Genomic DNA, 14,945 nt, shown 5'->3' on the forward strand with positions numbered 1-14,945 from the left:
ATGTACCCTGAAGGAAAATCAAACTATCCTTAACTTCAGCTTAACATTTGTGCCAATATCAACTACTGCAATGTTATTGTTCTAATATATTACATATGTTTTTCTGTTCCCCTTACCTTAATCATAACAGTTTTTGCTGTTCCTTGTTCCCCAATTAGCAAAACAGCTTTTCCTTGCCTCATGATAGTGTGCATTAGAAAGTCTGTTCGGACACTGTCTATGTTTGGAACTAGAATGGAAGTATATTCTGGTACTGAATCTTTAGGATAAATATATTCAGGGACCTGCGTAAGAAAGACATGCAAAAAGTTTGAGAATTCCTACCTGCCCACACAATCACTTTGCATCAGAACACAAAATCAAATGCACTTTATAAAATTTACATCAGCAAAACTTTTCCTCCGAAAAGCCAAGTATCCTTTCATAACCAATCAATTTGTCATACTTTTCTAAAATGGTGTTAGACTAGCAGGATATTTTCATTCCTCCAGTGCCTGATAAAAGCTTTTCCTTGCTGGAATTTCATAAAGAGTAAGGTGATAGACAGTATACAGTTAAGATCACTTATGTTTCACTTCCAAAGCTATTTCAAATGCATATTTCTGTTCTTTACTGAATATATTTATGGGGAAAAGAAAAATATCAGTCAAAAAAAGAAGCTCCTGAGAATTTGGTAGGGTTAATCGTCCTAACCAAATTATGTAGAGTTGGAAGTAAAATGTCTCTTACCAAATACATATTGTGTACCCATTAAGAAAGCTTAACATGTTGCAGCATACAAACCTTCTTTGACCAGTGCTCCCACTGTCCACAGGCATTGATAACAAATTCAAACATGGTTTCCTCTCCATTCACAGCTGGAAGCTCCTTCACTGCAGAGTGCTTCCGCAGGAACAGCTCCATTTTCAGCTTGTCATCTGGCTCCAGGAGGGCTCCAGCTGACCACATCACAGCGAAAACAAACAAGCGAGCAATATGCTCCTCACTGAGCTGCTTCTCGTCTCGGCCAGACAGCAAACCCTGCAAAGTGGATGCAATATAGAACTGCTGCCCTCCCAGAGCAAATCACAGAATCAGAGAGAGAAAAACAGATGCCATATCTACCTGCAGGAGGTCAATAGCTTGCTTGATGTACATACATTCTAAAATCGACATTTTGGGTGTCACAGCAGAGAAAACAAAATCCATCACATCCTGGGAAGAAAAGAAAATTATTTAATGATTCTCTTTACCAGTTTCAATGGCATGATTTATTCTTAGATGAGATCAATTCTTTATTTTGAAATATATTCTAAACTTTATTTCCAAACAACAACTTTCCCCATTTCTGGGCTTATAAATATTCAAACTTTGACCATGATATTTTCTAACAATAGCATATTAGAAAAATAACTTTGATGTACCAGAGTCAGCAGAGCTACTCGTATAAGCTCCACAGAGTAATTTCCTGAAGAGCAATTTGAAGAATGCTGTTCAGTTACTTCAGGGATCTGCCTGCCATTTGTGCTCTCCACTAGAGATTTTAATCTACCACTGATATTTTTGTAGTAGGAAGATAAAAGCCCTGATGATACTTATATATATAATGCATAAGCTTGCCACTATAAATTTCTATCTGCCTCATCTGTTCTGACTGCACCATACTGTACCAGTCCCTCTTGAAATCAATACTCTCGTTTTCCTGTAGAATCCTGGCAAGGTGCAAAAAGAATTTTTGAATTGATTTTAATGAAAGTTGGACTTTCCTCAGGTTTCTTCATAGTGTTGGCTATCATGTCTGCCTTTGCCAAGTGTTTTGCAACATCTTGAGCACAGTTTCAAATTGATGTAAAGTCCTCTCTGAGATTTGCAGTGCAAAATTTTTAAATATCAATTGCCATCCAATAGTACAGACTGATGTAAATTATAACCTACTTCCACCTTCATTCAACAATCTGTAATATAATAGTCTCCCTGTGGTTTCTATTTGCTCTCTTAGTCTTTGGAAATCAACATTACCCACTCATTCTGGGAAGTGAAAGTATAACAGGGATACTATGGGAGATAGTAATTTTGGAGGAATTCCATTTGTAGATGTCATGTCGTGTCAGGGAGAAAGCCAAGACAAAGAAAACATTCAATTGCCCAAAGACATTTTACTTACTTTTTAGAAAAATCACTGAGCTGTTTACCCACATGCTCACCAGCTTTGTTTCACTTCTCAGTTTAATTTTTGCCACTGAAGCTCTCCAAGTGCCCTACGCTGATATTTATTGTCGCAGAGAATGAATCAATATTTTTACCCATCCTCCTGAGTTCCATCCCACTGGAATACCACACACACACTCAAAATATATATAGTGATCAAAAACTATATATAAATAAATCACTTTAAGTGATTATCATAAATATCACTTAGGCACCTTAATCTAGAGTACATAAGTGGTCTAAGAAGACAACCTGAGTGTTGGTATATACAGAATTATGGAATAGGTAGGGTTGCAAGGAACCTTAGAGGTCATCTACTTCCTTCACCCCACTATGGGCAGGGATGTCACCCACTCTATCAAGTTGCTTCTTTTGTTATTTCTTGCTGACTAGCACAAGTGCCTCCATCTCTGTGTGCTGCCTTTTTGTGGCTTTCCCTCAAAAATGCCTGGCCCATCCCCAGTGGTGCATGGGGTGCTCAGCTGAGTAACCGAGGGTGTTATGGGTGCCACAGGGGAGTGCCCACTAGCACTGTGGGAAATTCAAATTTAACACTTTTAGAGTTTGGAGCTAAATCTCACTGAGACTCAGCTTCTTCATCTGTAAAATAGACCAGATGTCTCATAGGGCACTGTAAATTGTTTAATAATTGATTCGAAACACACAGAATAAAGATATTTCATGCGTCAAAGTATTCTGTACTATCAAGAGCCCAATTTTCACCAGAACTAGTTTTATGGTACTTATGATTCCAATGAGAATTCTGTAGTTTATGAAGGATTTTTTAATGTCTTCTTTTTCTTTGAGTTTATGGGGAAAAAACCATATATGCTAGTATATTATTACTACTACAATTTTTAAAACAATACATGGCTGAAAAAAGGATGCAGGATTAACACAGAAATTTGCATCAATTGTTTGGACAGGGGGACGGGAAAAATTAATTGGGTCATGACAAATACACAGAAATTCTTAAGAATTTGGATCAGCAATTTGCTATCCTTTACAAGGAGGCTGGAAAATGAAGTCAGATGCTAAAAGTTTATATGAAAGAATGATCCTTTTGCACAGAGTACAATCACTATAGAATGAACTACAATGAACAACAGAATACTCTTCAGGACAGGAAGTTGGTAATATATTCAAAGGGTTTAGACAAGCGAAAGAACAACTCAGTAAGAGAAAGTTATTAATACTTGTAATATTAATTTTAACATCAGCATTTAAATATTAAAGGTAAGAAAATCTTTGTATTATATATTCAGCTCTATGCTCCAGGCACAGTAGCAGCCTTTACACAAATTGGATTAGTGTGAGATTTACTGTGGAGGAAGAAAATTAGTCACATCTGAAAATTAAGTTGCTATTACTTTTTTTTCATTTACACAATACCTGGACATGCTGAAACTTATGTTACTCACTTAAAAACCATCACTGGTTTGAGTTTCACACTTTGCAGACAATCTCAATAACACCACTTGGGTAACTATTTTAATTATTTCAGTTCTTTGAAACTCTCTCAGATAATTATTTCCATCAGCTAAGCAATTCTGTTGCTTATGGGTAGCAGCATCATTCACAGACCAGGAATTAGCAATGGAGATTCTAAATTTAAGAGAGACTTTTTTTAGGGATGAGAGTTTATTTGAAATTTCTGCAAACCCAGGAAATGCTGCTGAGAAGAAAGAATTGAGAAAGGGAGGGAGAGTCCAACCCCTCAATCACTGTTCTAAACAAAATCTTGTGGAAATAGAAAGCATTCTAACATCATCTTAAATTTAAATAAGGTTGGGTTTAGGGGTTTGGTTTTGGTTTTGGACTTTTTTATTTTGTATTTTGATTTGTTGGGGTTTTTTAACACATAAAAAATGGCGACTTACAATGCCATTTATAATATACATCAAAAGAATAAATACACTCTTTCCACTGATTCACAACTATTATTTTCTGCTCTTTTCTCCTCCATTACTGCTACCTGCTGCACCTTCATTGAAAATTACTTTATCCAACACGAAGACTTTCAGTGACAAATAACAAGAGTGTTTTGTAAGCAAATTGGAATTATTATAGCTTTTGTCTTACATCTATTTTACATTTATTTTAGTTGAGTTTAGATTAAATTCAGAAAGTCTCTATATGTCTGCTTAAGACTGAGTCTCCTTGGTTACTATATTTCCATTTATACTCTAATCTTCATATTCTTTGAAAAATCAGATCTTTGTAAGATGTTTATATCCATGTTTTTTCTTAATACTAACATTAAAGCCACCAAGGTCGATATCTGGGGTTTGACTACCACTGTTGATGAATCTTATTTCAAAAATTTTCTTTTTGAATTTTTATCCTTTTTTTAATGTGGCAGAAAACAATAACTATAAAAAGAGCCATGTGAACACAAAAGTAGTGTTGCTCTCATCTGTAAAATTACTTTTATTGCCTCTATTATTTGAGAAGCAAAGACAGCACATTAAAAGTGAAAGAAAACTGCCAGCATGACAGCTTTCATTTACATTTTGATAGCTGTAAATGCAGCCTTCAGCACTGAACTAACTTCATATTTCACTGCATTTTCATTTCTTAATCTAATAAAATACATATTTTTCTGGACTTTATTGCTATTGCTTCAGGCTTGGGCATTTTAAGTGTTGTTGTTATGTTTTCAGAGCAAGTTGTAGCATAAAATATAAATAGAATTGTGGCAAAGAAGCAGTAAATTGACCCACATATACATTACTTTGGAAGCATATTTTAAAACTCATTATCAGAATTGTTTCTCTTGCTGCTGCAGTAAATACTATGTCATATCATTAAGTTTTGGAGGTAGAACAAAATGAATAGCTTGTTAAACATTAGTTTTAAAGTAAATGTGCACTGAAATGAAAACTAGAATCTTAAAAGATATTTGTTAACATTCAGGGCATTCTAATACTATATCAATCATTGCTTTTACCATCATCTATAAAAAGCTTTCTGAAATGTCACTCAAAGTTCATTAAAACCTGCATTTTTAAAATGCAAGAGCAATGAAAAATATTACAGGAGAAACCCCTGTGAAATCCAACACCAATTACATGAGTAAACAGGCAGGAGCAAGCTGATGGAAAACGAAGGTATGTTGGGAGTTGCATTTATTTTACAGATATCAAGGAAATCAGAAGATAACTGTGAAAGGTTGCAAAGACATAACTATTTCTTTAAAAACATTCAAAAGCAAAAATAAATATTTCAATATGATGGAAGTATACTACTGAGATTATGCTTTTATACCCACTATTGAGTGCAACCATCCATAATATTGCTGGAACCTTTCTAATGATTCAGTAAGGTAAGGCCAAACAGAGGGAGAAAAGCATTTAGGATTCTTTGACTAAATTGTGTTCAATCTACTGATTGAACACAATTTAGTCCAAAAATGTATCAAAGTGATGCAGTTTCAAAAATTTCCATTGGAACAGGAACATGGATAATAAAATCAGAAGAGACAACTATAGTCAGAACTTCAGAATGATAGTCAGAGCTTCAGAGCACAGAACTATCCTGGATTAATTATAGAATGTCTTTTTAAAAATAATAATGGATCAAATGCATTCCTGTTGCACCAGAGTGTAACAATTTCTTTCTGAATTTACTTCTTTATATTTAGAACAAAATGAGAACTTTACCCATTTCCTTTGTGCATTATAACAATATTTAAAATTGCAGTATTAAAATTACAAGCAAAAAGAGTATCTGTTTTGCCAACAGGCAATATAAAATAACCACAGGTTTAACAATTCATTGCCAACTCTTGTATGCAGACAAAACAAAATATTCAGATTATTCATATGTTATAGCTTCAGTCATTTACTAATTATAGAGATAATTTTCTTTCTTTTTTAACCCTTCATCTTTAGTTTATTACATAAAAACAGAAATTTAAATAACTGAACAAGCACTTGGGAAGGAGCATGGCTTCATTAAAAAAAAGAATTTAAAAAATCAATTTTTTTTTCTGAAGTATTCAATTGATTACCTGAAATACAGCATTAAAGCAATTCCATAGGACATTGGAGTATGTGACTGGCAGTGTCTGCAGCCAAGCCCTTAAAATAGGCTTCCAGTCTAACACTGAAGAACTCATGAAGACCATCCCATTACGAGAAACCGTTGCAGGGGAAGCATTGTCAATGTTGTGAGGTTCAAAAATAATCTTGCAATTGGGGGACATCGGAATGCGATCTCCATTGGCCAAAGTAAGAGTCTTATTATCATCCAGAACAGAGTTCAGATTTTCAATCCATATTGCATCAACAGGTCCATCCAAAACTATCCAGATATGCTCCCCCTTAAAAAAAAAAAGGAGAGAGACACACATTTGACTTTACCTACATTGATCAAAAATACATTCATGTAATATCAGAAAATGTACACTCAGATATAAATAATGTCATAATTTGGTGCTCAGCAAAAAAGCAATATAAAAATTCAATTTTTGTAATTTGCTTAGTGATTTTAATTCTTCTTTGGTTATCTTGTGTCACAGTAGAAAGGATATTAAGAAACACCAACAAAAATGAATTTGTGCTGTACTAAGCCAGAAGTTGCATCTTTCTTCTACAAAAGTACATCAGCCTATTACTGCGACCTGATGAGGTCTTCAGGGTGAGAGAAGCGGACGAGAATCTTGGTTGATGATCAGAAGGCTGGATTTATTGATATATGATATATAATACATTATTATTATACTAAAAAGAATAAAGAGAGAAGTTGCAGAGGCTGCTAAGCTAAGAATAGCATAGAAAAGAATGAATAACAAAGTTCTGTGTCCAGCAGAAAGCAAGGACAAACTCTCCTGTAAGCGGTCAGCAAATCCAAACACTCACAGAAGCCCAATCACCGCTGCACCTGTTACATTCCACACCAGCCGATAACAATTGTTTACATTCTTCTTCTGGGGCCTCAGCTTCCCAGGAGATGAACAAATCCCAAAGAAAGGATTTCTATGAAAAAATGTCTGCGACATCAGCCAAGTCAGCATCCATCAAGACAGATGAAAACATTTCCCATTAAATGCAGTCATAAACACAGGCACAAAGTCAGTCCCTTTGAGATGTTACTCAAGCATTTCATGTAAGCTATCCCATTTTCCAAGCCAGTTCAGGGTAGCTGTTTAGTAGATGTGAGTGTAATTATGATTTCATGAAACATGATCTGCAGGTTTGATAGGAGAATTGGGAAATGTCTGCATCAGTTTCTTACCAAAGCCTTACATTTTGATGCAACTAGTGAAATAAAGTGGCAATGACTTGAAACCAGAGAGGAGAAAAGACTTTTCTGCCCTCACATCAAAACATGAACATACCTTGGTTTTGTGTCTGGACTGCTTACAGAAGGAAGAAACCACCTAAAATCTTTTCTAAATTAATTCTGGAACCTGAAATGCTTGTGAAACCTAGTGCTATCTGGGATATGTACGTAATTCTGACTCTTGTGCACATTGAGCTCATTAGACACGAAGCAAAATTAACACTGCGTATTCCCATTTGATTTTATAATGGAAGACCTTTCAGATAAATGACAGGTAATGACACCTTATGGAAACAGTATTAAATGTCTGTCATGATACAGCATCCATTACCTTCTTTGCCTTTAAAGTTTTTCTCCATAATGTAGAGAAAATACCATCTGTCCAGTCATTTGTAGCAACATCAAGGGTACCGAACATCTGGGAAGCTGTGATTGCCTTTGGGTTCATTCTCATCTCTTTATGAGGAGCACCACAATCTGTCATTGCTTTCATCAAAATATGAATGCATTTTGTCTTTCCTGCACCAGTTGGACCTAGAGTCATCATACCTTAAAACAATATAAACATGGTTTAAAATGAAATGTCAGTGTGTCATGCTTCCATTTAATGGTTCATTGCATCAACGATCCTTGTTTTATTTTTATCAAAAGCCAATACAAAAGGATGTTTCTCACTCCACTTAATGTTGATTGAAACAGAATTTGAAACTATTATTTAAAGGCCTTTATAAATGTCTCTCTATTATGATAGGCAAGCCTATGTGGGTCTGCATCCTCCCTCAGGCAATTCTTTCCTTTTTTCTAATGGGATAACACAACTGCCTTTTGATGTTCTCATGCAACAACATTGACATGGATGGCGGCAAAAAAATCCAGAAATTTCTAAATGTATCTAATGAGAATGAGTATCCTCAGTGATACACAAAATCAAGTGCATTTTTCTGATGCAAAAGTATCAAAATAATGTACCTGTAGCCACCCATGCTGGCATTTAATAGATCTTTCTTTCATAAAACCTGTTAAGTGCAACCACACTTAGTTCATCAGTGTATACATGTTATCAAAGGAAAATAAATTTTGTCTTCAACAATAAATTGAGCCTACTGTTGGTCTTTAGTTATGTTTTCATTCCATAGGCCCAGAATCTGCCAAAATCAGATGGGACATTCAAATTGAAACTTCCAAAGTACTTTAAAGGACTTAGATAGCTCCTATTAGCCCTAAAGGCAACTGGACAAGATATCCCTTAGTTGGTTTTGAAAACTTCTTCAACAAAAGTATAATCCAGTGCCATGCAAATTGTGTGATGTTTCCTCTAAAACTAAAGGGTGCTGGATGTTCCCTGAAACAACCTGAGGACTCAGAAGATCACTACTCATGCCATATGTTACATATGGGGAAATCTAATACAAACTCTTCAATGTTAACCAAATGGCTTTCCTGCTGGTTTCAGAGATATTTCAACCAAAATTGTTATTGTTATGCCAAACAGATTTCAAGATCCATGCACTGGATATGAGTGTGTGTGTGTGTGTGTGTGTGTGTGTGTGTGTGCGTGCATTTATAAAAGCACTTCACGTGCACATACAGCCGTATTTCTCCTCATTATTTTAAATTCCATGGTGACCCCTCCATGAATTCAAGTTCAGGAGAAGGACAAGTGGAAGTCAGGAAAGCTTTTTCCTTCAGTGCAGTAACTTTCGTTATATAAAGTAAAAAAAATTTTGGCTTGAGCATTCAACTGTTTGGACAATCGGAGCTGCATGATCTGGGAATAGTAGGAATGTGTGGAGAGCAGAGGCATCTAAACAGAATGTCATGGTGGATCCTGAAGAGTTTTGAGGAACTAAGGAGCTGTTGTGTCTCACAGATCAAACAGCTTCTTTTAAAAAGAGACAGATTTAATCATAACTAAAAACATTAAAACTTCCGTGGCTCCTATATAGAAATAACTGCTATGCAACACTGCATCCAGAAATCTGGATGTAAATTAGTAAGTCTGCACAGCACTAACCAGTTCTTTGATCTAACAAATGATCTGAATTAAAAGTTTAGGGATATGACTTAAAAGGCCTTAAGGACTCGGACTCTGGTATGTGAATTAGTATTTCCTTTCATTTATTTCATTAGTTTATTCTTTTATTATGACAAGAAAGACTATTCTTTTATTATGACAAGAAAGGGGGAATAAGAAGGATGATATCTTTATAAATCTTTGCTGCTTTAGTTACATTTCCTTAATATTTACCCTTTATTATACTAAAAAGTCATTAGTTAGAGGTTAAGGGTATGGGGGTTATTTTAAAGTAGGGGTATTCTTTTTTTCCACTGAGCTATGAATTGCAAACCTGGATTTACTACTGTCTAGGATACCCTTCCTAAGACAGGATAAACTTGACTCAATGGCTTTTTCTGCACTGTAAAAATGTATTTTCATAGAATCAAACAATGGTTGAAATTGGAAAGGACCTCCAGAGTCCATCTTGTCTAACTCTCCTGATCCTGCAGGAGGAAAGCTTATTTCTCCTCAATATAAATGGCAAGAATCAATCACAAAGAAAACACTTGAAATTATATCGCATGCATGGTAGAATATATCAAAATAAAGGCCAGAGAAATTATTTTTGGTAGTCTTCTCAACATTATAATCTCACAGTAACATTAAACTTGAGCTTCATGACTGAACTCTGAATGGTTTTCAGAACACTGAATAAAATTGCTGTTTCTGGATTTGAATGAATATACTTTAACTTGCTCTATAGAAACTTCAATCACCAAAGGCCACACTCATACTTCCCATAAAAATGTAATATAACAAAGGATTGCACACCAAAAAAAGGTCAGAACAGCTTCCTAAGGAAAATACCCATATACGCTTAAAAAATTATATCTGTTAAGTTTTTTTTTTTTACATTTTTCATTACATTAATCTGCATTCAAGTGGCAGATAATGTAATGTAGCCTCAAATACAATGCAGTCTTAAAATCTCATTTAGCATGCTAACCATGTCGGACTCGTTGAGTTTCGTACAGCTGAATAAGTTTAAGTATCCATGGTGGATGATTAATAAGCCCTGCCTCTTCTGTCTGTTTTTGGATGGCTGACTGTAGTTCAGGATACCCAGATTTATCCAGAGTAATTCCAGGGAATAGGTCATTAATGAGACTCATAAATAAAGGTTCATCTTCATCCACCTGTCAAGGATAAAGTAGGGGGAAACACATTATTTATTTATGGAAATTATTATTATAGTTGTAAACAATCATCAATATAAGTTATTTAAAAGATGGCAGTGAAAATCTTACCTCTTCTAAAGCAAATATTATAATTATCCATCAGTTTTATGAAACGAGTTTTATATAAGGAAATCATAAGTAGTAATTTCTACATTAAATACTTTAGGCTGATAAACATGTCAACAACTTAATACAGTTTTCTTCAATGTATACACAGATATATTTCTTCATTTGTTACATAAATCAGCAAGATTTATTCCCATCATATTTTGCCTTAGAATTTTTATGACTTTTTCCTTCTCTAAATCATTGAAGCGTTGCTATAGGTTTGAACGCGTGCACCAACGCGCTGAAGAGATTAACATCAGAAACAGAGTCACTGGTTCCATCACAAAAAGTGGTTCCCAAGGTAAATACACAGTCTAGACATGCTATAACCTTTTAATTACAGTAATGAAAAGAAAGATGAATACTTTGAATAGTATTACCAAAACATGTTACACTATATGAGTAGGTATTAGCTGCTTCCAATTACCTCACTTAATGCAATTCTTATGATATTCTGAAAAGGCAACAGGCTCCCAAGAAATGTATAAATTGAAATTCTGGATTAAGAAAGATCTTTGGTGACATTATTAAGAGTGAATACAATGTATTCTTCCTTTCTCTCCTTAGGGTAAAAAGAATTAAAAACAAGAGGCAATTAGAGGACCAGGTAGATCCCCTAGGATCTCATGGTATTTCCGAAGATTTTTTCAGCTAAAGCTTATGATTTGTTTTCCTCTCTTTAAAAGACAAATTGTGCTCACACAGTAACTGCATTCTGATTCTCAACTCACTAATAAATCATATTAAAACCTGCAAAATAATGTATCTAACTGGTGAAGAAAAATAGCTTTTCAAAGTGTATAATAAAGACCCTTAAAATGCAAACAAAATACTCTATTGGGCAAAGTCATCAGTGTAACAGTACCAGTTTGGAGAGGTTCATGTCCCGCAGAACTCTCATCACAACAGTTTTCTCCAGCTCTTGGGGATTAGATCTTTTCACTGCTCCAAGTGTTCTTAAAACAGACAGGATATTTCTAAGCCCAAAGTCATAGTGAACCTTGAAATAAAGCACAAACAAAATCGGAACTATAAAGATCAAATAGATCAAAACAAAAAACAAGAGAGGACTGAAAATTAAATTTGCTAAATAAATGAATGTTATGGAACTTCTCAATAATACTAAATTCACAGCTCTTCGTCTTTTCAAATATACTTCCAGTTTTGTGGTTATCAAATCCTGAAGATATTTTCTAGTGTGGTATAGCCATACCAGAAAGTGTACTTTCTGGTGATACAGAGCTCACTCTTATTTCCCAGGCTGACAAATTGAAACAATACACTGTGAAAATCTCAGAATTTTCAGCAAGAAATAACTTATTGATTAGGTTTGCAGATGATACCAAACTGGTGAACTAGATCACAACTAGAGTTCAAAATTACCAAGAGAAATTCAATACATTGTCTATGTGTGATGCAATTAAATAAAGGCATGTGCAAAATAGGAAAGATGGTAATAACCAACTGCACTAATAAAGAGTAACAACCCTTCTTCTTTGAGCTTAGAAAAAATCAGGCGCACAAAGCTTTGCAGAAAAATATCTGACATTGGATTGATGTCACAAGCTCCCCAATGACTTATCTACAATTTTAGTGGGCAATAAAAATACAAACATCCTTTTTAGGACAATCGAAAATACATTTCCACTGTAGTTGACATTTCTATACTGTGACCAAAAGGTGGATTCCACATTCGGAGATGAACCCTACAGAAGAGAAATTTGAAAAGGAACAAAACAAGAGATTCTTTGACTAGAAAACATATTGTTTCAGGGAAAAGTATTACAAAATCTACTGCAAAAGTAGGAAGAGTGAATATGTAGGATGAGTGATGGCAAAAGTCTTCAACATGCAAAAGATACCAGCAAAGAGGAAGACAGGACGAATAGAAAGGAAAAGAAATAATTTGCTTAACTACAGCAAGGGGGATTCAAGTTAACTTTTAGAGAAAACTGTGACCATAACAAAAATGAAACTTTGGATCACGTTGGTTGCCTGGGAAACTGCAACCTATTCATTAATAGAAAATGTTAAGAATATTGACAAACATTAAGAGCAAATTAATTAATTTATTAATAATTATTTTTCCTCCAGAAAGGTAGATGGATGATTCCTCAAGGCTCTGCCCTGCCTCGTTTTCTATTATTCAATCAGGTGCTAAGTTGTTACCAGTTGAAAAAATTAGGTATGAATATACAGCCACTCACTGCTAGGAAATCTTATTTGCAGATGGAAACATTAACACAAAAAGATTAACAGCCTAGTGTGATATTGATGAACTCAGACATCACCTGACTTCATCATCACTTAGTAAATGACATGTCCTAGTGAAATGCCCAGAATCATGACAAGGACTGATATATTGCTTTTCCTCCATGCTAGATGACCATCATTGACATGCTGGAATTAGTTCAGCAAGTGATGACTATGTGAGAGGAAAGGAGGCAATGTCAAAATCTTCAACAGGGGAAATTGCAATGGTTTGCATAATGAAAAGATTCTTCACAATAAGAATGGCCAAACATAAAAGGTACCCAGAGAGGCTGAATATCTCCATCCTTGGAGATATTCAAAACTCAAAAAGGGCCTTATCAACCTGCTGTACTGTGCTAAGCAAGAAGTTGGACAAGGTGACCTCATGAGGTCCCTTCCAACTTGCACAAGTCTGTGATTCTACAGAAGTGATGACTTTGTTAAATTTGAAGAAATACTTTCATACCTACCAGAAAATTTAAATAAGCTTAAATTACTTTTAAAGACAGAACTTCTGGTGCATTCCAACTGACCTACATGATGGGTGGTTCAAGGTGACCATCCTTTATTTACCCTAATCTGTTTTCTAGTTTTACAACTGCTTTGTTTTTCTGAGAATGACACAGAAGAGCTAGGATTTATTGGCAAACGTGGATTATGAATTATTTCTTTGCTACATCTTTTAACAGCAATCTTTAAAGACCATGCCTGAGCAAAATGGACTGCAGTGGTATAGCTGATACTCTTGAAAGAAAGCATTCAAAATATGAAATAAAACAGTCTCATTATTAGAAGAAGAGTTTGCTCCATATAGAAAAGAAAAAAAAAAAAGGGACATCAGTGTTTTGCTCCATATGAAAGCACCTTAAAGAGATGATTCTCAAAAAGGGATTATCACCTCATTTACTTTCAAGCTTTGTTAGGTTTTTCTTTTCAGTTTCTGTTTTTCCCTAAGCTGTATGAGGCATTGTGGAAGGAGGTTCTAGGGAAGAAATCCTGTAACAAAGCCAAGTAATTCACCTTTGGAACTCTGTCAGAATAACTCTTTCATAGGCTTGTGGACACCTTGGGCTTCCTACATTTGCTAAGGACAATTCTTTTACCTTACTGTTTGTTGTTTTTCTTTACTGAAGGAGACGACAGTCAGTCAGGGTGCCTTTGGCTACTTGTGAGTCAGAACTCCTCTTTCTACAGTCTGCATTTGTGTGTATAAAATGTCTGGAAGACTTCATGTATTTCTTCTGGCACATTCCTTCTAGATTTTCTGTGGGGTAAGGTCAGCTGGTGAATGCTTGTTTGCTATATTTCCTTCTGTTGATATACTGCAATTGTTGAAAACAGGCAATGTTCTGCCATTTCCTATTGCACTTGTTCTTTATGTGACCCTGATCTTTCCAGTCAACTGCCTGGAAAATCCAGCATTACTTAACTTGAAATTTCAAATTTACCATTAAAATTTTGAATAAATAAGTTCCACTAGGAAAGAAAGATTAATACAAATATAGAGTCACAGAATGGTTTGAGCTGGAAGTGATCCTAAAAATCATCTAGTTCCAACCCCCCTGCCATGGGCAGGGACACCTTCCATTAGACCAGGTTACTCAGAATCCCATCCAATCGGGCCTGGAAGACTTCCAGAGATGGGGAGTCCAGAAACTCACCAAGCAACCTGTTCCAGTGTCTCACTACCCTTTATAGTCAAGAGTTTCTTTCCAATGTCTAATTGAATATGCCTCAAAGAAAGACTGTCTGTACTTTATCATTTTAGTTTTCTGACTACCCAGAAGCAATTTATGTCCCACTGTACTCTTAGAAACATGTTCAGTTCATGAGACTCCCATATTTAATCTGATTAACTCATTAGATATCTCTCT

General features: G+C 35.1%; 1 protein-coding gene across 1 annotated transcript in view; it reads right to left on the reverse strand.

The window, feature by feature from the left end:
* LOC131568812 (dynein axonemal heavy chain 5-like) overlaps window positions 1–14,945 on the reverse strand; it is a 147,605-nt gene that overhangs the window by 73,089 nt on the left and 59,571 nt on the right. Inside the window, exons 44-50 of the mRNA XM_058820918.1 lie at window positions 11,684–11,818; window positions 10,479–10,668; window positions 7,805–8,022; window positions 6,200–6,511; window positions 1,105–1,194; window positions 784–1,020; window positions 117–284 (exon numbers count right to left, since the gene is read on the reverse strand). Of these exons, the coding sequence (XP_058676901.1) occupies window positions 117–284; window positions 784–1,020; window positions 1,105–1,194; window positions 6,200–6,511; window positions 7,805–8,022; window positions 10,479–10,668; window positions 11,684–11,818 (1,350 nt within the window). The remainder of the gene's footprint in view (window positions 1–116; window positions 285–783; window positions 1,021–1,104; window positions 1,195–6,199; window positions 6,512–7,804; window positions 8,023–10,478; window positions 10,669–11,683; window positions 11,819–14,945) is intronic.

The sequence above is a fragment of the Ammospiza caudacuta genome, chromosome 1 (genome assembly GCF_027887145.1).
Source record: "Ammospiza caudacuta isolate bAmmCau1 chromosome 1, bAmmCau1.pri, whole genome shotgun sequence".
NCBI classification, from domain to species: domain Eukaryota; kingdom Metazoa; phylum Chordata; class Aves; order Passeriformes; family Passerellidae; genus Ammospiza; species Ammospiza caudacuta.